This window comes from Mauremys mutica, chromosome 12 (genome assembly GCF_020497125.1).
Source record: "Mauremys mutica isolate MM-2020 ecotype Southern chromosome 12, ASM2049712v1, whole genome shotgun sequence".
Lineage (NCBI taxonomy): Eukaryota > Metazoa > Chordata > Testudines > Geoemydidae > Mauremys > Mauremys mutica.
The window spans coordinates 32,676,419-32,701,167 of NC_059083.1; the positions used below are offsets into that span (position 1 = coordinate 32,676,419).

At 47.9% G+C, this 24,749-nt stretch overlaps 1 protein-coding gene across 1 annotated transcript in view; it reads right to left on the reverse strand.

Annotated features, from left to right (window-relative positions):
* The window catches only part of LOC123346499 (butyrophilin subfamily 1 member A1-like), an 84,497-nt gene extending 60,935 nt beyond the window's left edge, over positions 1–23,562 (reverse strand). Inside the window, exons 1-3 of the mRNA XM_044983935.1 lie at positions 23,457–23,562; positions 17,288–17,635; positions 8,118–8,399 (exon numbers count right to left, since the gene is read on the reverse strand). Coding sequence (XP_044839870.1) covers positions 8,118–8,399; positions 17,288–17,635; positions 23,457–23,562 — 736 coding nt within the window. The remainder of the gene's footprint in view (positions 1–8,117; positions 8,400–17,287; positions 17,636–23,456) is intronic.
* Between the last annotated feature and the right edge of the window lie 1,187 nt (positions 23,563–24,749).

Sequence of the window (24,749 nt, forward strand, 5' to 3'; positions counted from 1 at the left end):
TCCTAAGTTGCTAGGCAACAGAACGAGTTGTCACGGAGTGTAGGGGAGTCAGGCCCTGCACCCCCGGTCTCCCTGCCGATTCACCAGGACTCTCAGCCAGCCAGTAAAGCAGAAGGTTTATTTAGACGACAGGAATACAGTCCAACACAGGTCTTGCAGGCACAGATAACCGGATCCCCCCGGTTAGGTCCATCTTGGGCAGGGGCGGCTCTAGACCCCAGCGCGCCAAGCAGGCGCTTGGGGCGGCCGTTTCCCGGGGGGGCGGCATTTGGCTCCGGTTGAGCTCCCGCCGGCATGCCTGCGGCCGGCCCACCGGAGCCCGGAACGAGCGGACCTGCCGCAGGCATGACTGCGGCAGGTCCCGTCTTCCCGCGGCTCCGGTTGAGCTCCCGCAGGCATGACTGCGGCAGGTCCGCTGGTCCCGGGCTCCGGTGGACCTGCCGCAGGCATGCCGGCAGGAGCTCAACCGGAGCCGCGGGAAGAGGGGACCCGCCGCGGGACCGGGGAAGGGCGGCGCAGCGCTCCGCGCTGCTTGGGGCAGCCTACTGTCTAGAGCCGCCCCTGATCTTGGGGCCTCACCGCCCCCCTCGGGGATCAGAGCCCGGTCTCCCTGCCTCCCCTCTGTTCTCCAGCCAACTCCAGTCTGCCAACCCCCTCCGGCCCCTCCTCTCTCCTCAGCCTCTCTCCCGGGCCAGCAGGTCACCTGACCCCTTTGTCTCCAACACCTTTAGATGCACCTTTGTAGGGAGGGGCCCGGCCATCAGTTGCTAGGCAACAGAACGTCAGGCATCTGGCTGCCTGGCCTTTTGCTGCTAGAAACTTAGGATCTGTACCCAGCCCCCAGTAATACCAGTCCCACTTCGTCACAATTACAACATAGAACACAAAGTGCACAGCACATGTTGTTCATTTTAAGAACACTTTCACTTCAGATTTGACAAAACACAAAGAAGATAACAATGTGAGATTTCTAAAGAGAGCTACAGCACTTGACCCAGCGTTTAAGAATCTGAAGTGACTTCCAAAATCTGAGCAGGATGAGGTGTGGAGCATGTTTTCAGATGTCTTAAGAGAGCAACATTCTGATGCAGAAACCACCTGAAGCACCAAAAAAGAAAGTCAACCTTCTGCTTGTGGCATTTGACTCAGATGATGAAAATGAACCCGTGTTGGTCTGTGCTGCTTTGGATCGTTATTGAGCAGAACCCGTTAGCAGCATGGACGCATGTCCTCTGGAATTGTGGTTAAAGCATGAAGGGACATATGAATCTTTAGCGCATCTGGCACATAAATATTTTCTGATGCTGGCTACAACAATGCCATACGAATGTCTGTTTTCTCTTTCAGATGACATTGTAAACAAGAAGTGGGCAACATTATTTCCTGCAAATGTAAACAAACTTGTGTGTCTGAGTGGACAAGAAATAGCACTGAGTGGACTTGTAGACTCTAAAGTTTTACATTGTTTTATTTTTGAATGCAGTTTTTTTGTACATAAAAGCGTACTGGCTTCAGGCCTGTAAAATATCTGACTTAGCCAAATTAGGCCTCAGGATTTAGCGTACGTTAGTATAAATACATTAGTAATATACCTGCTGGGTTTGTGGCTTTGTGATATGCTGATGTTTGAAAAGAAGTGCTGAGTTTCGATTATAATGTCTATGAGGGATCCATAGACACCACAAGACGACCGTTGGTAGCCGGGGTGAAAGACTTCTGCCTGTTACTATGTTGATTCGGTGATGTAAATGTTAATGAGCATAAGGGGAACTAATGAGTTGACCTATGAGAAATGGAGCATCCCAACAGGAGTGAGGTCTGGAAGTTGGAATAAGGGTCAAAAACTTCATAAATATGTTTGACTCCCAGCAGGCATCAGCATAACACATTACAAAAGCTGTACCCCAGCCTGTGCGCCTTGGTGGGGGGGAGATGCCAGGGTGATGGGCACTGGTGTGGGGGGTGGTGATGAAGGATGATGGTGAGGATGATGGCGAAGATGAGTAACACTTTGGGTTTTTCCGCAAGGCCTGGTGTGAGTAATGCAAACACTATGCATTCTATATTGGGCTCTCTCTACTTTGCCAATCTGCAGCATGTGTATTGTTTGGCTAGCTAATCAAAGTAATTAGTATAGAGAGAGCACCATGTAGTCTCTGTTGTGCACCATGCAGTCCCCCTGCTATTGATAATCTCTCTAATGTAGTTGACGTTGGAGGCTGAACTCTCTCAGATTAAATTAGATTAAACCGTCACCATGGGGTGGGTTGTTGGTTAAACTAACCCATAACTATAGATAAGGCTAAACCTCACTGATATAACTTCAAGCAGTCTCTAGGCTGCTCTAATTGTTCCCTAGGCTGCAGCCAGCGCCGACTGGCCATCAGAATCAGAGAGTTGTGACCAGCTTCCTGACACCCCCGACTCACCTATGCTCAGTGGGGCTCAGCCGCACGAGAGAACCTGGCCCAAAATATGTTAATGAAGGACTTTAATAAAAACAAAATGTCAGCCTGGAATTTCAGAGTAAACATTTCTCCAGATTCCTGTTGCCTTGGCTCTAGAGCAATGGGTCATTGCTACATGATTAACGGTGTATTGAAAACTGTGTAAAAATTACAAGTGTAACTTTAAATCCTGAGGTGATTCCTGGTGTTGCTTGCAGGCTAAGGGGCCCTTCAAGGAGTGTACAATCTGGGGCCTCTGCAGTCAATCTGCAAAGAATCAGCCTACACATAGGTGGGTTGAGTTCCGCCTCTCTGCCTTAGGGAGCACCCACCTTATAGTAGCCCCATCTAAGTTATATTTGCCTAGTTTGTTGATAAGAATATCATGCAAGACCATATCAAATGCCTTACTAAAGTCCAGGTATACCACATCCACTGCTTCTCCCTTATCCACAAGACTTGTTATCCTATCAAAGAAAACTATCAGATTGGTTTGAAATGATTTGTTCTTTACAAATCCATGCTGGTTATTCCCTAACACCTTACCACCTTTCAAGTGTTTGAAGATGATTTCCTTAATTACTTGCTCCATTATCTTCCCTGGCACACACGTTAAACTAACTGGTCTGTAGTTTCCTGGGTTATTTTTATTTCCCTTTTTGTAGATGGGCACTATATTTGCCCTTTTCCAGTCTTCTGGACTCTCTCCTGTCTCCCATGATTTTCCAAAGATAATAGCTAGAGGCTCAGATACCTCCTCTGTTAGCTCCTTAAGTATTCTAGGATGCATTTCATCAGGCCCTGGTGACTTGCAGGCATCTAACTTTTCTAAGTGATTTTTAACTTGTTTTTTTAAATTTTATTTTATCTTCTAAACCTACCCCCTTCCCATTAGCATTCACTATGTTAGGCATTCCTTCAGACTTCTCTGTGAAGACTGAAACAAAGAAGTCATTAAGCATCTCTGCCATTTCCATGTTTCCTGTTACTGTTTCTCCCTCCTCACTGAGCAGTGGGCCTACCCTGTCCTTGGTCTTCCTCTTGCTTCTAATGTATTGAAAAAGTCTATTTGTTTCCCTTTATTCCCGTAGCTAGTTTGAGCTCATTTTGTGCCTTTGCCTTTCTAATCTTGCCCCTACATTCCTGTGTTGTTTGCCTATATTCGTCCTTTGTAATTTGACCTAGCTTCCATTTTTTATATGATGCCAAGGTGGTTTTTTCCACATTTTCTAGATTTCCTATCCAGGGGAATAGCTTGCTTTTGGGCCCTTAATAGTGTCCCTTTGAAAAACTGCCAACTCTCCTCAGTTGTTTTTCCCCTCAGTCTTGATTCCCATGGGACCTTACCCACCAGCTCTCTGAGCTTACCAAAATCCGCCTTCCTGAAATCCATTGTCTCTATTTTGCTATACTCCCTTCTAACCTTCCTTAGAATTGTGAACTCAGTGGTTTCATGATCACTTTCACCCAAGCTACCTTCCACTTTCAAATTCTCAACGAGTTCTTCCCTATTTGTTAAAATCAAATCTAGAACAGCTTCCCCCCAGTAGCTTTTTCAACCTTCTGAAATAAAAAGTTGTCTGCAATGCAGCCCAAGAACTTACTAGATAGTCTGTGCCCCGCTGTGTTATTTTCCCAACATATATCTGGATAGTTGAAGTCCCCCATCACCACCACCAGATCTTGGGCTTTGGATGATTTTGTTACTTGTTTAAAAAAAGCCACATCCACCTCTTCCACCTGGTTAGGTGGCCTGTAGTAGACCCCTAGGATGACATCACCCTTGTTTTTTTACCCCTTTTAGCCTAACCCAGAGACTCTCAACACTTCCGTTTCCTATGTCCATCTCCACCTCAGTCCAAGTGTGTACATTTTTAATATACAAGGCAACACCTCCTCCCTTTTTCTCCTGTCTATCCTTCCTGAGAAAGCTGTACCCATCCATACCAACATTCCAATCATGTGTATTATCCCACCAAGTTTCGGTGATGCCAACAATGTCGTAGTTGTATTTATTTATTACCACTTCCAGTTCTTCCTGCTTGTTACCCATACTTCTCACATTTGTATATAGGCATCTAAGATACTGATTTGATCATACCTCCCAGTTTTGTCCTGACCCTCCTTTCTCTGTGCCATTATAGCCCACACTCCCTCCTATTTCCAAATCATCTCCCAGGTCTCCATGTTCTCCACTTACCTGTGGACTTTGCTCACCTGTCCCCATCAAACCTAGTTTAATGACTTTTTTTGACTTTTAATGACTTTTTTGTTTCGGATTTTCACCAAAAAGGCTAGTAGTGATTGGACATCTAACATAGTGAATGGCAATGAAAATGAGATAGGATCAGAGGCTGGGGAAAGAAAAAGTTAAAAATTACTTAGACAAATTAGATGTCTTCAAGTCACCAAGGTCTGATGAAATACATCCTAGAATACTCAAGAGGCTGACTGAGGAGATACCCGAGACATTAGTAATTATCTCCAAAAAGGCATGGGAGATGGGAATGATTCTAGGGGACTGGAAAAGGGCAAATATAGTGCCAGTCTATAAATAGGGAAATAAGGACAACCCGGGGAATTACAGATCAATCAGCTTAACTTCAGTACCCAGAAAGATAATGGAGCAAATAATTAAGCAATCAATTTGCAAACACCTAGACAATAATAAGGTGATAAGTAAAAGTCAGCATGGATTTATCAAGAACCAATTGTGTCAAATCAACCTAATAACCTTTTTGACAGGGGAACAAACCTTGTGGATGGGGGGAAGTGGTAGATGTGGTATATCTTGACTTTAGTAAGGCTTTTGATGCTGTCTCGCATGACCTTCTCATAAACAAACTAGGGAAACACAACCTAGATGGAGCTACTATAAGGGGGGGTGCATAACTGATTGGAAAACCATTTCCAAAGAATGGTTAGTGGTTCGTGGTCAAGCTGGAAGGGCATATCAAGTGGGGTCCCACAGAGATCAGTTCTGGGTCTGGTTCTGTTTAATATCTTCATCGATGATTTAGATCATGGCATAGAGAATACACTTATAAAGTTTGTGGATGATACCAAGCAAGGAGGGATTGCAAGTACTTTGCAGAATAAGATTAAAATTCAAAATGATCTGGGCAAACTGGAGAAATGGTCTGAAGTAAATAGGATGAAATTCAATCAGAACAAATGCAAAGTACTCCACTTAGGAAGGAACAGTCAGTTGCACACATTAAAAAATGGGTAATGACTGCCTAGGAAGTAGTATTGCAGAAAGGGATCTGGGGGTCATAGTGGATCACAAGCTAAATATGAATAAACAGTGTAATGCTGTTGCAAAAAAAGTGAACATCATTCTGGGATGTATTAGCAGGAGTACTGTAAGCAAGACATGAGAAGTAATTCTTCTGCTCTACTCTGTGCTGATACGGCCTGAACTGGAGTATTGTGTCCAGTTCTGGGCACCACATTTCAAGAAGGATGTGGACAAATTGCAGAAAGTCCAGAGAAGAGCCACAAAAATGATTAAAGGTCTAGAAAACATGACCTATGAGGGAAGATTGAAAAAAACTGGGTTTGTTTAGTCTGGAGAAGAGAAGACTGAGAGGGGACATGATAACAGTTTTCAAGTACATAAAAGGTTGTTACAAGGAGGAGGAAGAAAAATTCTTCTTGTTAACCTCTGAGGATATGACAAGAAGCAATGGGCTTAAATTGCAGCAAGGGCAGTTTAGGCTGGACAATAGGTAAAATGTCCTAACTATCAGGGTGGTTAAGTACTGGAATAAATTGCCTAGAGAGGCTGTGGAATCTCCATTAGTGGAGATTTTTAAGAGTGGGTTGGACAAACACCTGTCAGGGATGGTCTAGATAATACTTAATCCTGCCAGTCCTATGATTCTGTAACAATCACTTCATTCCGAGCCTACTAAGAGGTTATTAAGCAGTTCAGCACTTTGAAATCTCAAATTAATAGTACTTTACAAATGCAATATTCTTATTATTACAGTGATGAAATATTCATTCTGTATTAACAATGTTATTTGATAGATAATACATATTTTTTAGAAAAAAAGGTTAATATGTTAAGCTGTTTTTACATAAGATTTTGTTTCTGAATATTTTGGGCTGATCCTTTATTGTAACACTCTCAATGCTCCTACCGACTTGGTTATGCAGGAAGGCAGGATCACGCCCATTGTGTGACTGAAGTGAAAAACTATAATGTACATTCACAGCAGAGATCAGAATTATACTAGCCATGGAGCTCTGCGTTTACTGCCTTCTGTGCAATTAAGTACAAGTTACAACCTAATTCTCAGCTCTGACGTCAGCAAAACTCTCATTTAAGCAGATGGGAGTTTTGTCAGAGTCTGAACTGCAGGACAGGGCCTGTCGTGCAGCTCTCACACTGATGTGGTCACCTAAGCAGCAATGCTCAGATCATAACCAGGGCTCTTGTGCTATTCAGGAAAAATGACTTAATTAGCCAGATTTTCATAAACACTCAGCAACCAGCTGGTCTCACTGAGAACAAAGGCGAATTCCCTCCCTCACACTCACTGAGAACTGTGATAGTCACAGAGAAGTTAGCTACAAACAGAAATACTCTTGCCGGAAGGTTGCAGCGTAACACAACTTTATGTCTTAGAATCCACACACAAGAACCCAAACCAGAGGGGGGCTGCTCCCTAAGGCAGGGGGCACCACTCATCCCACCTTGCTTTATGTTGGCTCATCTATAGGAACAGTTAGTGCACTGCAGGCTGAGGTGTAAATCTATCTCACACTAGCCTGCTGCCCACTAACTATCCATGTGGACCCTGCTGGCATGCACTGAAAGTTTCTTGGTGCATGTTGCTCTGTTCTAGTTTCAAAGTGGGGTAGATCGAAGCGCACTACGGAATTGTTAGTGCAGGTAGCAGAGTCCACACAGACAGTTAGTGCGCACCAGGCTAGTGAGAGGCAGATTTACACCCAGCTCGCCGTGAACTAACTATACCTGTAGACAAGCCCTGATTCTGCTCACATGCTTTCCTACAGAGCCCTCTAGCCTGCAAACAGGACCTGGAATCCCCCTCTCTTAAAGTGACAGCTTGCAATTCCAACATAGTTCTCTCTATACCACACAAACAAAGGAGAATTCCCTCCCCCAGCCCCACTCAGAAGAATGATGATTGCTGGGTACTGAGCTGTTATGACAATCTGGCCAATGGCATCCTAGCCTGCAAGGTGCTAAACACCCTCAGCTCCTACTAGCGACAAAGGGCATGTCTACACTGTAATTAGCACCCGCTACTGGCCCCTGCCAACTGACTCAGGCTCATGGGGCTCAGGCTAAGGGGCTGTTTAACTGCAGTGTAGATATTTGGGCTCAGGCTGAAGCCCGAGCTCTGGGACCCTCCCACCTCACAGTAGTCTGAAGCCTGGACTCCAGTTCCAGCCCGAATGTCTACACCAGAATTTAGCAGCCCTTTAGCCCGAGCCAGCTAGCGCAGACCACCAGCAGGTGTCTAATTGCAGTGTAGATACATCCAAAGAGAACTGAGGTTGCTCAGGACTTTACAAGACATGCTCAGCACATTGAAGGTCTGGGCCAATAAACAGGAGACACAATGATAAATACTCTCTGCTCATGTCTGCAGCGTCTCAGCCTATCCATGTGTGGCACAGACGGGCACTGACCTGCTATGGAAATCGTTGACTCTCTCTCCTGGTTGAGTCGGGGGTTCCTGACAGAGCAGGACACTTTCTGGTTGGACTCTTCTGTTATAACAATGGCAATCTCTGCTTGAAACAGGCCATTGGCCTCTGGGGATATTTTTTCAGAGGCTGATGGTAAGACCTGCCCCTGGAGATCTTTCCACTGAGCCTTGGGCTGTGGGTACCATCCGGCTGATCGACATATAACCCGGATCCCTCCGTCCTGATGTCCCTCCACAGAGATGGCAGGAGCAGAGCCCAAACCTACAGAAGTAGTAAATGAAATTATGATAATCCTACAGCGCCCAGTAATGAGCAAACAGCTTCATTACACTGTTATCAAAACACATTTCCTATTAAACTAATAATCGAATGTCAGTCCACGAGTGCAGCTGACCAGGAAATCTTCTCAGATTCCTATTTGATATACAGTAAAGTTAATAAGAACAGGAGTACTTGTGGCACCTTAGAGACTAAAAAGGTATTTGAGCATAAGCCTTCATGGGCTACAGCCCACTTCATTGGATGCATGCAGTAGAAAATACAGTAGGAAGATATATATATATATATATATATATATATATATATATATATATATATATATACAGAGAACATGAAACAATGGGTGTTACCATACACACTATAAGGAGAGCGATCAGTTAAGGTGAGCTATTATCAGCAAGAGAGAAAAAGAACTGTTTGTAGTGGTAACGAAATTGGCCCATTTCCAGCAAAGTTAATGTTAATATCAGGGCTTTTCTATGCACAAACTTGCTTCAATTTAGCTGAAATGATTTAGTTAATCAAGAGCAAATCCCTGTGTGGACATTTGAAAATCAGGAAGGAATTGACTCAAGATAAATCAATACAAGCCATTTCCAAACTCATTTAAGAATATCCACACCAGACGTTTGCACTCATGCATTGAAACCAGTTCACATATATGTGTAGACAAGCCTTAAATTAATTCAGTAATAAAAAGCCTTATTATAGGGGAGTTTGGGTTGCTTTGCACTGCCTTGTACCCTTCCAGAATGCAGAAGTGGGTGGCAGTAAACTGATACCTCCATAGGTACTGGCTTGAAATAGTTTCCATCATATACAGTGTTCACGGTTTGGTTCAATGGATCTCAGCACCCCCACTATACACATTGTTCCAGTTACCCTGGGTACCTCTGAAAGCCAGGGCTTGGCTACACTGAAGAGTTGCACCGCTGGTGGTGGGTTTACAGCGCTGCAACTTACTCACCGTCCACACTTGCAAGGCACATACAGCGCTGCATCTCCCTGGTTGCAGCACTGGCTGTACTCCTGCTCTGCCTCGGTTATAACTATTGCAGCGCTGATGATGCAGCGCTGCTCCGCCATTGTGGCCACCAAAAGCGCTGTAATTGGCCTCCAGAATTTTCCCAGAATGCTTTTAACTAAAGAACTCTCTTTGTTTTGTTATGATGCCTCTCTTTGTTTTGTTGTGAACTCGGGGCTCCCGGAGCTGCTTATCTGAAAAACAAACACAGCTCCTGTTTGCTGTGAATGAGGCAGGCAGGGGGATGAATGTCTACAGCTAGTGTTTGCTTGAGGAGAGAAACAGCACGGCGGGGGAGGAGGAAGGGAGTCCGTCGGAGCAGCTGCTTATCTAATCTGCAGGCTGTTTGCATTTAAGAGTGAATGAGGGGTCGGGAAAATGGTCAGATTTTGCAAGGCAGGGAGCTGACATAGAATTTGCAAGGCAGGGAGTTGACACACAGTGTGGGCTCCAAAAATCCACTCTCTCTCTCTCCCCCACTCCCTGTCACACTCCACCCCACTCCCCTCTTTTGAAAAGCATGTTGCAGCCACTTGAACGCTGGGATAGCTGCCCATAATGCACCACTCCCAACACTGCTGCAAATGTGGCCACACTGCAGCGCAGGTAGCTGTCAGTGTGGCCACACTCCAGCGCTTTCCCTACACAGCTGTACGAAGACAGCTGTAACTCCTAGCGCTGCACACCTGCAAGTGTAGCCAAGCCCCCAGGAAATACGCTCAGCAAAACAGAAACACAAACACTAGATAACAAGGAAGTGCAGAGTTAAGGTCATGCCTCCCACACCAGATCACACGTGGGTTTTATTTTACTGATGAGATAAACTGTGTGACGGGTTGGATCACAGAACTCCCCCTGACAGCTGTCACCCGATGTGCCAAGACTACTTCTATCCCTTTTTTCCCTGCCAGCTCAGGCCTCCAGCACCCTGTCTTGCTGAGCCAGACACTCTTGTCTGTTCCAACAAAGATCCAGGGTCTGAATTACTTGCCCTAAAGCAGGTTTTCCTGAAAAAAGCTAACAGAAGTGTGCTTGTCTTTAGCACTCAGATGCCCAACTCTCAAGGGGGTCTAAACCCAAATAAATCCGTTTTACCCTGTATAAAGCTTATCCAGGGTAAACTCATAAATTGTTCGCCCTCTATAACACTGATAGAGAGATATGCATGGTTGTTTGTTCCCCCAGGTATCAATACATACTCTGCATTAATTAATAAGTAAAAAGTGATTTTATTAAATACAGAAAGTAGGATTTAAGTGGTTCCAAGTAGTAACAGACAGAACAAAGTAAGTCACCAAGCAAAATAAAATAAAATGTGCAAATCTATGTCTAATTAAACTAAATACAGATAAGATCCTCACCAGGTCCAGAATGCTCCCTGTTCCAGACTAATCTCCTTTTAGCCTGGGTCCAGCAATCACTCGCAGCCCCGGTAGTTACTGAACTTTGTTACAGTTTCCTTCAAGTATCCTGGGGGGTGGAAAGGCTCCTTCTTTAGTCAGCTGAAGACAAAATGGAGGGGTCTCCCAGGGGTTTAAATAGACTCTCTCTTGTGGGTGGAGACCCCCTCCTCACCCTGTGTATAATCCAGTCACAAAATGGAGATTTGGAATCACATGGGCAAGTCACATGTCCATGCATGACTCACTACTTGCAGGTAGCAGCCATTACCCATATGCTACCTTGAATTGCTTATGTGGATTGGAGTCTTCCAAGCTCTTTTGTCTGTTAAGTGCTCCCTGATTGAGCAGTTAATTTGCACGTTCCTTTCCCAAGAAGTGACCAAATGGTCTAACTAAGGCTACTTAGAAATCAAGCAATTATACAGCCAATATTCATAACTTTGAACACACAAATGGTGCCTGCACACAACTAGGATGAACATAACCAGTAGATCATAACCTTTACACAGATATGTTACATGGCATATGTAGCAAAACCCTATTCCAGTTATATCATACATACATTTATGAGCACCCCTCCCCATAAAGCCTTATGGGATACAGTACCCACCCACTGCTAAAGGACCTCCCGCAGCCTAAGGGGAAGATTCACAAAGTCCAGGATCTCAATTAATTGCAGGGGACAACTAAAGATATATGAGGGAAAGGAGTGAGATCACAGGGCTAAACTAAGGGAACCTGATGGCGACACCGAGCAGAGAACCCCAGACAGCACCCACAACTTCTCAAAGGCATCAAGGAAGATTTTTGTACCATAACCAAAGGCGTGAATTCAAACTGATTTCATTATTGCGGGGTAAGTCTGTGAGCACCTTAGGGTGTTTGGAAATTTCACACAGAGAAACAACGAACAAGAGAGACAGAGAAGGGACAGGTGTCTGGAACCTTCCCGCTTGGATTCTTGCCCAGAAGAGCACAGGCTCAGGAGTCCCCTCCCAGAAGGGGTGTGATTCAGAAGGCTTTGGTCCAACAGACTCATGAGATATGCACAATAGCCACGGACAAGAAAAAATGGTACTCACCTCTTGTAATTGTTGTTCTTCGAGATGTGTTGCTCATATACATTCCAATTAGGTGTGTGCACGCTGGAGGCATGGCTGTCACAAAGTTTTTCCCCTAGCAGCACCCGTCGGGTCGGCTGTGGAGACTCCTGAAGTGGTGCCTCCATGGCGCTCAATATATGACCCTGCCAACCCAGCACCTCCTCAGTTCCTTCTTGCCGGCTATTCCAACACAGGGGAAGGGGAGGCAGATTTGGAATGGATATGAGCAACACATCTTGAAGAACAACAGTTACAAGCTGTGAGTAACCCTTTTTTTCTTCTTTGAATGATTGCTCATATCAATTCCAATTAGGTGACTCCCAAGCCTTACCTAGGCGGTGGAGTCAGAGTTAAGGAATGCTGATTGCAGCACCACTCTACTGAAGGCTGTGTTGTCCCTGGCGTGCCGGATGATGGCGTAGTGCAATGTGAATGTATGCACCGAGGACCATGTTGCCATCCTGAAAATTTCTTGGATCAGCACCTGGGCCAGAAACACTGCTGACGAGGTCTGGGCCTAGTGGAGTGGACGGTAAGAGCTAGTGTTGGCACCCCAGCAAGCTGATAGCAGGTGCGGATGCAGGACGTGATCCAGGAGCATATTCTTTGAGAGGAGACCGGGAGGCCTTTCATCCAGTCCGCTACTGCTACGAATAGCTGGGTTGATTTTCTGAATGGCTTAGTGTGTTCGATGTAGAAAGTCAGAGCTCTGCAGACATCAAGGGAATGCAGCTGCTGTTCCCAGGACCAGCATGAGGTTTTGGGTAAAAGACGGGTAGGAAAATGTCCTGGCTCATGTGAAAGTTCAACATCACCTTAGAGAAAGAGGCCGGGTGTGGTCTGAGTTGAACCTTATCCCTGTGAAGACCGTGTAAGGCGGTTCCGAGATGAGGGCCGTCAGCTTGGAGACGCGTCTCACGGATGAAATGGTGACCAGGAAAGCTGTCTTCCAGGAAAGATACAGGAGAGAGCACATGGCCAGTGGTTTGAACGGGGGCCCCCATGAGCCTCAAAAGGACCTGGTTAAGATCCCACGCAGGGATAGGCTGACAGATCTGAGGATAGAGACGGTCCAAGCCCTTGAGAAAGTGACCAACCATAGGGGTTGGCGAAGACAGAGCGGCCAGATGCACCTGGATGGAAGGCCGAGATGGCAGCGAGGTGCACCCTTATGGAGGACCCCGCCAGGCCTTGCTTTTTCAGGTGGAGGAGGTACTCCAGAATGAGGGGTACCGGCCCCTGGAGGAGGGGTGTGCAGCACTGGTCACACCAACATGAAAATCTTTTCCACTTTGCTAGATACATGCCTCGAGTAGAGCGCTTCCTGCTGCCTAGCAGGACTTGTCTTACTTGGTCCAAACACAGAAGCTCTGTGGGGTTCAACCATGCAGCTTCCAAGCCATGAAGTGGGGGGACCGTAGGTCGGGATGACAGAGGCGGCCGTGGTCCTGAGTGAGTAGGTTGGGGAGGAGAGGCAATGTGACTGGGTATGTCCACTGACAGCTCCAGCAGCATGGTGTAGCGATGCTGGCAAGGCCATGCTGAAGCTATCAGAATCATCATTGCCCCCTCCCTGCGAATTTTGAGCAGGACTTTGTGCACGAGAGGGAACGGAGGAAAGATGTAGACCAGGCGACCTGTCCAGGGTAGCAGGAATGCGTCCGTGAGGGAATGAGTCCCTGGAAGGAGCAGAACACCAGGCACTTCCTGTTGCTTCGGGTGGCAAACAGGTCAACCTGGGGAAACCCCCACCTCTGGAAGATGGGGTGTATGACATCCGGTCGGAGAGAGACCACTCGTGCATATAGAAGGACTTGCTGAGACAGTCCGCAAGCTTGTTCTGGATCCCTGGAAGAAAGGACACTACCAGGTGAATGGAGTGGGCTATGCAGAACTCCCACAGTCGAATGGCTTCCTGGCAGAGGAGGGAGGAATGGGCCCCCCTTTGCTTGTTGATGTAAAACATGGCTGTGGTATTATCCGTTAGAACCGCCATGCAGCAACCCTGCAGCTGGGCCTGGAAGGCTTGGCAAGAAAGGTGCATCGCCATCAGCTCCCGGGCATTGATATGGAGGGAGTGCTCATCCTGTGACCACAGGCCCTGAGTCCGAAGATTCCCCAGATGTGCACACACACCCCCATTGCTGACGCGTCCGTAACTAGGGACAAGGAAGGCAGGGAGCTGTGGAAGGAGACTCCACCGCATACTGCTTGAGGGTCGAGCCACCAGCAGAGGGAGGTGAGGCCCTCCCCGGTACATTGACCACTGAATTCAAGCTGTTGCACCACGGACAGTAGACCGATGCGAGCCATGCCTGCAACGGCCTCAGCCGGAGTCTGGCTTGCCGGGTCACATACGTGCATGAAGCCATGTGGCAGAGGAGACTCATGCACCCTCTCGCTGTCGAGGTCAGGAAGTGCTGAAGGCCTTGAATGATGCCTGCGATAGCTCAGAAATGGGACTCCGGTGGAAGGGCCTGCGCCTGAATGGAGTCCAGCACCGCCCCGATGAATTCTATCCTCTGGGTAAGTTCTAGGGTCGACTTCTCCACATTGAGAAGGAGAGCCAGCTGTTCAAACGTACACCTGACCAGGTGGAGTTGGGACTGCACCTGCGCTCTGGTGTGGCCCCAAAGTAACCAGGCATCGAGATAGGGATATACTTGCACCTGCCATCGACGGAAGAAGGCAGCCACGACCAACATGCACTTGGTCAACACTCGGAGGGTTGCTGAAAGGCCGAATGGAAGGGCCGTAAATTGGTAATGTTCACAGTGGACTACGAAGCACAGGAAGCACCTGTGCGCCGGATGAATCGCTATGTCGAAGTACACATCCTTCATGTTGAGGGCAACATACCAGTCTCCAAGATCCAGGGAAGGGATAATGGTGCCTAGGGAGACCATGCAAAACTTCAATTTTACCTAGAATTTGTTGAGCCCTCGCAGGCCCAGGATGGGGCTGAGGCCCGCTTTGGCCTTGGGGATTAGGAAATATTGGGAGTAGAACCCTGGCCCCATAGTTCCCATGGAACCTCCTCTACTGCCCCCATGGCGAGGAGCGCCTGAACCTCCTGAATAAGGAGTTGCTTGTGGGAGGGGTCTCTGAAGAGGGATGGGGAAGGGGGGTGGGTAGGAGCAGAACTGGAGAGAGTATCCTGCTTCCACTGTGTAAATCACCCAGCAGTCCAAGGTAGTTTGAGATCACACATGGTGGAAGTGGGATAAATGATTCAAAAAGGGCGGGGAAGGATCCGGGGGTAAGTCCAGTACGATGTCTTCGAGTGTCCCTTCAAAAGGCCTACTTGAAATCCAACGATGGTTTGGTTGGGCCCTGGCCTTGTCCTGACGGGGGGGTTGGAAGGCTTCCTCTTGCCATTCCTTCCCATCCACCTGTAAAAGTCCTACCTCGGCCAAGGAGGGTAGGAGTGCTGTTGCAGTTGCTGGGGCTTGAAGTGCTTCTGCTGGGTTGCCGGGGTGTGCATACCAAAGGACTTCATGGTCGCCCTTGAGTCCTTAAGGTTATGCAGCCTAGAGTCAGTCTGCTCCAGGAACAGGCCCTCCCCGTCAATGGGCAGGTCTGCAGCGTCTGTTGAACCTCAGAGGTAGGCCAGAGGCTTGCAACCAGGAGGTGCGCCTCATGGCAATCCCAGAGGACAAGGTATGTGTGGCTGAGTCTGCAGTGTCCAGTGAAGCCTGCAAAGAGGTCCATGCCATCGTCTTGCCCTTGTCAACAAGGGCCCCAAACTCCTACCTGGACCCAAGTGGCACAAGCTCCTTGCATTTGAGCATCGAGTTGAAGTTATAACAGCTCAGGAGTGCCTGTTGATTAGCAATCCTGAGCTGGAGCCCCCTCGCACATGGAGTACACCTTGCGGCCAAACAAGTCCAGCCGCTTGGCTTCCTTCAACTTGGGCGCTAGGGCCTGCTGCCCGTGCCTCTCTTTCTCATTCACAGCCGCAACCACCAGCGAGCAGCGCTGCGGGTGTGTGAAGAGATAGTCGTACCCATTCGAGGGCACGAAGTACTTGCGTTTGACCCCCTTAGCTGTATGGAAAATGGAGGCCAGGGTCTGCCAGATGGTCTTGGCATTGGCCTGAATGGTCTTAATGAGGGGCAGGGCCACCTTCAACGGACCTTCCAGGGCCAAAATGTCTACTACCAGGTCCTCCAATTCTACGACCTCCTTGGCATGCAGACCCATGTTGCGTGCCACCCTGCACAGGAGGTCCTGGTGGGCGCGGATGTCTATGGGGGGAAGCCCAGAGACAGAGATGCCTGCTACGGCCTTTTCAGGGGAGGAAGATGAAGAGGCCAAGGCGGGGAGAGGATCATCTCAACCTTCCTGCTCCTCGGGAGCTCAATGCCCTGTATCGCTGACCGCCTCAGGCTCAGGCTTATGAACTGGAATTGGAAGGGGTTTCAAGGGGGGAAAGGGGCACAACGTCTCCTCTGTGCCCCTAAGAGTGGGCTGACTGGCCAAGGCTTCTGGCACCCTTGGTTCAGAGGCGGCCGACTGGGAAGCCCCAGACTGTGTACCCTGGGCCTAGTGATATGTCCACAAGGTCCAGAATAGCCACTGAGTGGGCCCCTGCCAGTGCGCCTGCCATGGCCCTGCCCCCACATCAGGGCGTCCAGTCTGAACGGGGCCGTTCCCACTCCGAAAACCGAGACCCCGTCTCTGAGCCCGAGGAACAGGATCAGGACCGTGAGGGCCCGGGGTGGAACCAAGTGGATCTGCGACAGCGAATGGCACCGCAAAGCTGGAGAGTGGTGGTGTGAGGCTTGGCAGCGGTGCCGTCACCTGGATTGGTGCCTCCTGCCTTCACCTGTTCTGGGGGGGAATTCCTCAACGCTCCCACTCTTAGACAAGGGGCAGGGCTACTGGACCCTGTGCATTGAGCACTGTTACCCTGCGGGTGCCATACACCACCAAAATCAATCCCAGCTGGTGACATCAGTGTGGGGAGGATCAGCCATTGTTTGACCCCAGGTGTGCAAAAAAAGTTTTAATAACCACAACATGTTAATATCATCTGCCCTTTCAGGGAGGTTTGTGTATCTCATTAACCTCTTGCTCAAATGACCTCAAATTTAGCCCACTAACCCCTCCCCAGAGTCTAATGAGTCACAGAAATTTTCAAGAGATTTTGAGCATGTGTCTGGATTTTAGAACCCACAGAAAAAAATAGCCCTAAACAGTAAACTAGAATCAACCTTAACCAGAGCAGAGCTACCCCCCTATCATAATGAGAAAAATCAGGTGTCATCTCACAATGAACCCTCTGACTCCACTTATTACCCTGTTGAAGATGTCAAAGTATCAGAACAAGTCACTGACCTGCCACCTGCAGTTCCAATAAAGCTTCTTCATAAGAGACATTGGATTTAAAAAAACATTTGTATTGTCCATTGTCGGAGGGTTGGATATCGTGTATTCTCAGGGAAACTCTCCCATTGGTAATATCGTCTCTCAAAAGCTCAGTTCTTCCTTGATATTCTGGCATCTGCTCGCCGTACTGATCCTGCCCATCACGATACAGGTGCACGACTGCAGAGAACTTGAATCGGAACCATCTCACCTCCATGTTCTCAGCGCTCATTCTGGGGGAGAGGTGGCAGGGCAGGATGGCCTCCCTGCTTAGGGATGCAGTTATTGGATGGCCAGATCCAGTCACTGTGAACTGTGCTGTGAAATGTGCAAAGAAAAATGGAAGGTAAATCAGCGAGGGGCTGGGAGTGGCATTAACTGAGCAGTAAGACACACAGTAAGAGAGCGCCCTGCGTTAGAAGTGAACACTCCATACCCAGGCAATGCCCTACACATGTCTCTGAGTGCAGAGAGTCATAGGCTTGGGGTAACTGCACCTCTGAGCCCCTCTGTGGTCTGCTCAAGGAATATCTTCCTAGGTCTCAGGTCTCCATCCATCACCTCTCCCTGGGCAGGGACCCACATCCTTCTCTATCCACACTAGGATTTTAGGCTTGCAGCCCCCTTCAAGTAACTGTGGTTTTCCCAGCATGCCTGACCAAAGATCAATATGTGCACTTTGCTGTCACTCCCAGGGCTATGAACAGCGTGTGCCAGTAGTTACCAGTAACCAAACGGCCCTTCCAAAGCAGAGAACATTGAAGGATAAAGGCCTGACAGAGAAAACTTACCATAAACCAATCAAAGGTCTGAACACATTATACTTATGCCAAAGGATTCTCATTTGGTACATGGGACACACTGGTAGGGTCCAAAGTCTTTCAAAACTTTCTCTAAGGGTTTGTTCTTTTGGTTAACAAATCACGTCAGTTTGTAGCCCAAGATCCCAGGCCTCCGACCAGTTTAAATTGAGGGTTTATATCAAAAATCTTTGTTCTCTTGGGCTTCTGGGACCTGCCCTGAACTAGTTTAAGCAATTTCCCCCGGGGGTGGTACTTCTCTGGAGCTGTTATCTGTCCCAGGAGTAACTACCCCCCATGGTTCATAGATACTGGAGGAAATGGGGTAACCCTCCCCCATGGAGTAGATTACAATCCAGAGCCCACAAAGACACATATAGCACAGGGGTTCTCAAACTTCATTGCAACACAACCTGCTTCTGACAATAAAAATTACTACACGACCCCAGGCAGGGGGGTGGGGTGGAGGGAAGCCCAAGCCTAAGCCTAAGCCCCAACACCCTGGCTTTGGGGGGCCAAAGCTCAAAGGCTTCAGCTCCAGTCAGGGAGGCCTGTAACCTGAGTCCCACCACCCAGGGCTGAAGCCACTGGGCTTTGGGGCTCAGGGTTTGGCCCTGAGTGGTGGAGCTTGGGCTTTGGTCCTCAGCAAGTCTAATGCCAGCCCTGGAGACCTCATTAAAACAGGGTCGCGACCCACTTTGGGGTCCCAACCCACAGTTTGAGAATCGCTGATATAGCACATATAGATACTATTTATAAAGGGGATACAAAGACACACAGAACATTCATAACATTAATTCAATAGTCCCCAAAATACCACACGTGGTTGCAATATCTGTCACACAGAGTACCCGTGTGAGTGTTATACACTGTCCATATTTTCTCTGATTAAGGCTCTGACTTCTCATGGGCACCTTGGGTATAATGGATATTGCGAGGTCTGGTTCACTGATACACAAGGATTTTTCATGATGCTGAAGTGCAGGGGTCTCTGCAACTAGTGTAGGAATGGTGTAAGGGTCTGCAAGGTGTAAAGATGTGAAAACAGCTCATCACTATGCAGGTAATGTTAGAGCTCAGATAACAGAGAGAGGGAGGAGGCAGATAGAAAAGTGCAGGGGGCAGAGAACCAGCCGTTATGGAACTGCAGAGAAAAGGGGGTCTCAGGGCAGAGACTTGGCATCAGGAGAGACAGAGAGAGCAGGTTAAATTAGCAGGATGGAATTCACTGCAGGAGGGAACCAGAATGCCAGAGTAGCTGTGGAGCCAGCCCTGGGGGTGGAGTGGGTCACTATAAGGCCTTCACCAATGTTAGGCCTAAATAAAAATATAGCAGACAAAACAGATATGCCAACCTGACCGAAGTCAGGCTAACAGAGGTTTCTGGGTAATCTCAAAGTAAAAAAATACTAAAAAGTAGCATATTTCACAAAGCCCTGGGAAAAAGTAAGATAAGTGAGAGGCTGCATTCCTGGCATAGTACCAACTGTGCTGTGTTAAAAACAGTTCATTTGAAGAACTAATAAAAAAACCCAGCCTCCCAGCGTCCTTACTTTCACTCCCTGGGTTTGTTTTTTGTTTGCTTTTAACTCCCCTACATTCCTAACTTTTGGTGCTTGTTAAAATATTATTAACAATCTAATGCTGTAAACATAGGGGACTAGGCATGCGTGTATATTAAAGGTGTCTAGTTTCTAGTTGTTAAAAAAAGGGGGTGGGTTGCTCAAGTAAATAATCTATGACGTAATAAAACTGTCTATATAGGCTAATACTAAGATGTAAGGGCGGGGGGGCTGGTTCTCTTTGGAATCATAGAATCATAGAATCTCAGGGTTGGAAGGGACCTCAGGAGGTCATCTAGTCCAACCCACTGCTCAAAGCAGGACCAAACCCAACTAAATCATCCCAGCCAGGGCTTTGTCAAGCCTGACCTTAAAAACCTCTAAGGAAGGAGATTCTGCCACCTCCCTAGGTAACCCATTCCAGTTCTTCACCACCCTACTAGTGAAAAAGTTTTTCCTAATGGCCAACCTAAACCTCCCCCTCTGCAACTTGAGACCATTACTCCTTGTTCTGTCATCTTCTACTACTGAGAACAGTCTAGATCCATCCTCTTTGGAACCCCCTTTCAGGTAGTTGAAAGCAGCTATCAAATCCCCCCTCATTCTTCTCTTCTGCAGACTAAACAATCCCAGTTCCCTCAGCCTCTCCTCATAAGTCATGTGCTCCAGCCCACTAATCATTTTTGTTGCCCTCCGCTGGACTCTCTCCAATTTATCCACATCCTTCTTGTAGTGTGGGGCCCAAAACTGGACACAGTACTCCAAATGAGGCCTCACCAGTGCTGAATAGAGGGGAATGAACACATCCCTCAATCTGCTGGAAATGCCCCTACTTATACAACCCAAAATGCCATTAGCCTTCTTGGCAACAAGGGCACACTGTTGACTCATATTCAGCTTTTCATCCACTGTAACCCCTAGGTCCTTTTCTGCAGAACTGCTGCCCAGCCATTCGGTCCCTAGTCTGTAGCAGTGCATGGGATTCTTCCGTCCTAAGTGCAGGACTCTGCACTTGTCCTTGTTGAACCTCCTCATATTTCTTTTGGCCCAATCCTCTAATTTGTCTAGGTCCCTCTGTATCCTATCCCTACCCTCCAGCGTATCAACCACTCCTCCCAGTTTAGTGTCATCTGCAAACTTGCTAAGGGTGCAGTCCACACCATCCTCCAGATCGTTAATGAAGATATTGAACAAAACCGGCCCCAGCACCGATCCTTGGGGCACTCCACTTGATACCGGCTGCCAACTAGACATGGAACCATTGATCACTACCCGTTGAGTCCGACCATCTAGCCAGTTTTCTATCCACCTTACCGTCCATTCATCCAGCCCATACTTCTTTAACTTGCTGGCAAGAATACTGTGGGAGACTGTATCAAAAGCTTTGCTAAAGTCCAGAAATAGCACATCCATTGCTTTCCCCTCATCCACAGAGCCGGTTATCTCATCATAGAAGGCAATTAGGTTAGTCAGGCATGACTTGCCCTTGGTGAATCCATGCTGACTGTTCCTGATCACTTTCCCCTCCTCTAAGTGGTTCAGAATTGATTCCTTGAGGACCTGTTCCATGATTTTTCCAGGGACTGAGGTGAGACTGACTGGCCTGTAGTTCCCTGGATCTTCCTTCTTCCCTTTTTTAAAGATGGGTACTACATTACCGTTTTTCCAGTTATCCGGGACCTCCCCCGATCGCCATGATTTTTCAAAGATAATGGCCAATGGCTCTGCAATCTCATCGGCCAACTCCTTTAGCACCCTCGGATGCATTGCACCCGGCCCCATGGACTTGTGCTCATCCAGCTTTTCTAAATAGTCCCGAACTACTTCTTTCTCCACAGAGAGCTGGTCACCTCCTCCCCATACCGTGCTGCAGAGTGCAGCTGTCTGGGAGCTGACCTTGTCTGTAAAGACAGAGGCAAAAAAAGCATTGAGTACACTAGCTTTATCCACATCCTCTGTCACTAGGTTCCCTCCCTCATTCAGCAAGGGGCCCACACTTTCCTTGACTTTCTTCTTGTTGCTAACATACCTGAAGAAACCCTTCTTGTTACTCCTAACATCTCTGGCTAGCTGCAACTCCAAGTGTGATTTGGCCTTCCTAATTTCACTCCTGCATGCCTGAGCAATACTTTTATACTCCTCCCTGGTTATTTGTCCAATCTTCCACTTCTTGTAAGCTGTTTTTTTGTGTTTAAGACGAGCAAGGATTTCACTGTTAAGCCAAGCTGGTCGCCTGCCATATTTACTTTTCTTCCTACACATTGGGATAGTTTGTTCCTGCAACCTCAATAAGGATTCTTTAAAATACAGCCAGCTTTCCTCGACTCCTTTCCCCGAGCTGTTATCTAAAAGAGACGAGCTGCTCTCTATTGATGCGTGCACTTGTCAATAAAAAGCTTTTGATCGGACCTTGCTGGTGTTGCCTGTCTCTCTGCGGTCAAACAACGAACTTTGCTGTTGGGGTTAGAGTCCCTGACACCAACGATACAAAATAAAGAAGACAGCAAAGTGAGATGTGAGGTTTAGGTCTCAGCCGTAGTCAGATGTACCTAGTGCAGTATGAACGGCTTGTGTGTTTTCGTTTCATAACCAGAGAGTTGGGGATTCATGATTTTTTGGGGCTGAAGAGTCTGATTTATGACGTATACAGTCTGTGTCATAACGATAAAGGAAGGGAACAGCTCTCCTGTGTACAATACTATAAAATCCCTTCTGGCCAGAGACACTAAAACCCTTTTACCTGTAAAGGGTTAAGAAGCTCAGGTAACCTGGCTGACACCTGACCCAAAGGACCAATAAGGGGACAAAATACTTTCAAATCTTAGTGGGGAAAGGCTTTTGTTTGTGCTCTTTGTTTTGGGGGTGGTTCGCTCTTGGGACTAAGAGGGACAGGACATCAATCCATGCTCTCAAAATCTTTCTGAACCAGTCTCTCACATTTCAAACTTTTAAGTAACAGCCAGGCAAGGCGTGTTAGGTTTAACTTTGTTTTCTCAACTTGTAAATGTTCCTTTTTGCTAAGAGGATTTACCTGTTTGCTGTAACTTTGAACCTAAGGCTAGAGGGGGTTCCTCTGGGCTCTATGAATCTGATTACTCTGTAAAGTTATTTTCCATCCTGATTTTACAGAGATGATTTTTACCTTTCTTTCTTTAATTAAAAGCCTTCTTTTTAAGAACCTGATTGAGTTTTCCTTGTTTTAAGATCCAAGGGGATTGGATCTGGACTCAGCAGGAATTGGTGGGGGAAAGGAAGGGGGATGGTTAAATTCTCCTTGTGTTAAGATCCAAGAGGTTGGATACTAGGAACTTGGTGAAGAAGTTTCTCAAGACTATCCAGGGAAGGGAGTTAGTATTTGGGAGTGGTGGCAGCAAAACCAGATCTAAGCTGGTAGTTAAGCTTAGAAGTGTTCATGCAGGTCCCCACATCTGTACCCTAAAGTTCAGAATGAGGAAAGAACCTTAACACAGTGCAGTGTAAAGGAATTGGGTAGTGTCCCTTTTAATAGTTTGTGAGCATCATAACGATGCTCACCATATTCTTTGTCTTAGAATCCACCAGTCAGAGCAGCAGTGTGTGTGTGTAGCTAGGCCTGACAAGATTGCGTATAGGTAGCAAACATGGCTACTACGGACCCATCAGTGCCCTGTGGTTTCTCCACGTTGCTGGTTGTGGGCAGGTTGAGCAGACGTGGTTTACAAGACAAGGCAGTGATGTGGGATAGACGGTGATGACCAGTAACAGCAGCAAACCCAGCGAGGAGGCCGGAGCTCCTACCTGACACCAGCCTGTGAACCTGTAGAGCAAGGCAGAGAGTGACGTAGCCGGGCAGAGCAGAGCTCACTGTGGAGCCGGGAGAGAACGAGGGAACCTTCCCCGTCATCGTAGCTGGGTCTGTGGAACAGGAAAAATAACAAACCAGGTGAGTGAGTGGGATGCAGTGACAGGACAGTACCACGGGGCAGTGGGGAGGAGGTAACAAGCCTCACTGCTGCCTAACGTACATGGGAAGGGATTTCCCCCACAGTCCTTGTCTGCCCTGGTCCTGAGCAGGGTCAGATGTCACTGTGCCAGCAACTGGTCCATACCACGTTCACACCATGGCTGGCACCTGTGGAGTTGTCTGGTCTCATTATTTTAATACACTCTCAAGAGCAGGGACGGTCCCTCACTACTGGTGTGTACGGCGCCCGGCACAACCAGGCACCCATCTCGCTTGGGGCATTTAGCTACGCCTGTAGAATGGGACATATTAAGGAAAACAAGCCAGTGCAGGCAGGGCCATTGAATGTGGTATGAATGGCCACTGATTGCTGTGGGGAGAAGTGGCTCCATCTCCCAACCACACCTGTGCTGGGCGAGGGATCTCTGGGGATCTCCCAAAGAGCAGATCAGTTCCTGGCCCTGATGATTTTACATGTCAGTGACCAGGAGCGGCTCTAGGAATTTTGCTGCCCCAAGCACAGCGGCACGCCGTGGGGGGCGCTCTGGCGGTCGCCTGTCCCACGGCTCTGGTGGACCTCCTGCAGTGAGGCCCATTGGTGCTAACAGCCGATCTGAAGGGACCTCAGTGCCGTGTGTCTGGAGATCTCAGCCAGAGCCGTGGAGCTGGGGATCCGTAGCCCGGAGCTCCCCTCCCTGCTGAATCCCAGAAAGCTTTGAAACAGAAAGTCTGGAAGGTTCCACAAAATTCTACAAAGTTCTAGAACATCCTCGGAGGTTAGTGACAAATGAGCCACAGAAGGAAAACCTGAAACATTTTACTTCAAACATTCGATTTTTCCTTTTATCACTAACAACAAACACAGCCTCTGAGCCCGGCGCCCCCCAGCCTGGCACCCAGGCAGTTGCCTCAGTTACGTGCTCCTAAATCCAGCCCTGGTCCCCGTGTCACTTACCCAGGCTGCAGCCCCAGTTCCGCACACGGGTCACGGAGCCGGAGGGTTTGAGACCCGACCTGTCAGCGTTACTTGTGTGACCTTTGTAGCTCAATTGATGGGACCCAAATTCCCCTGCCTGGGCCTTCAGCGTGCTTCAAACTGGAGGTACAGAACTAAGGGGAAGTGAAAG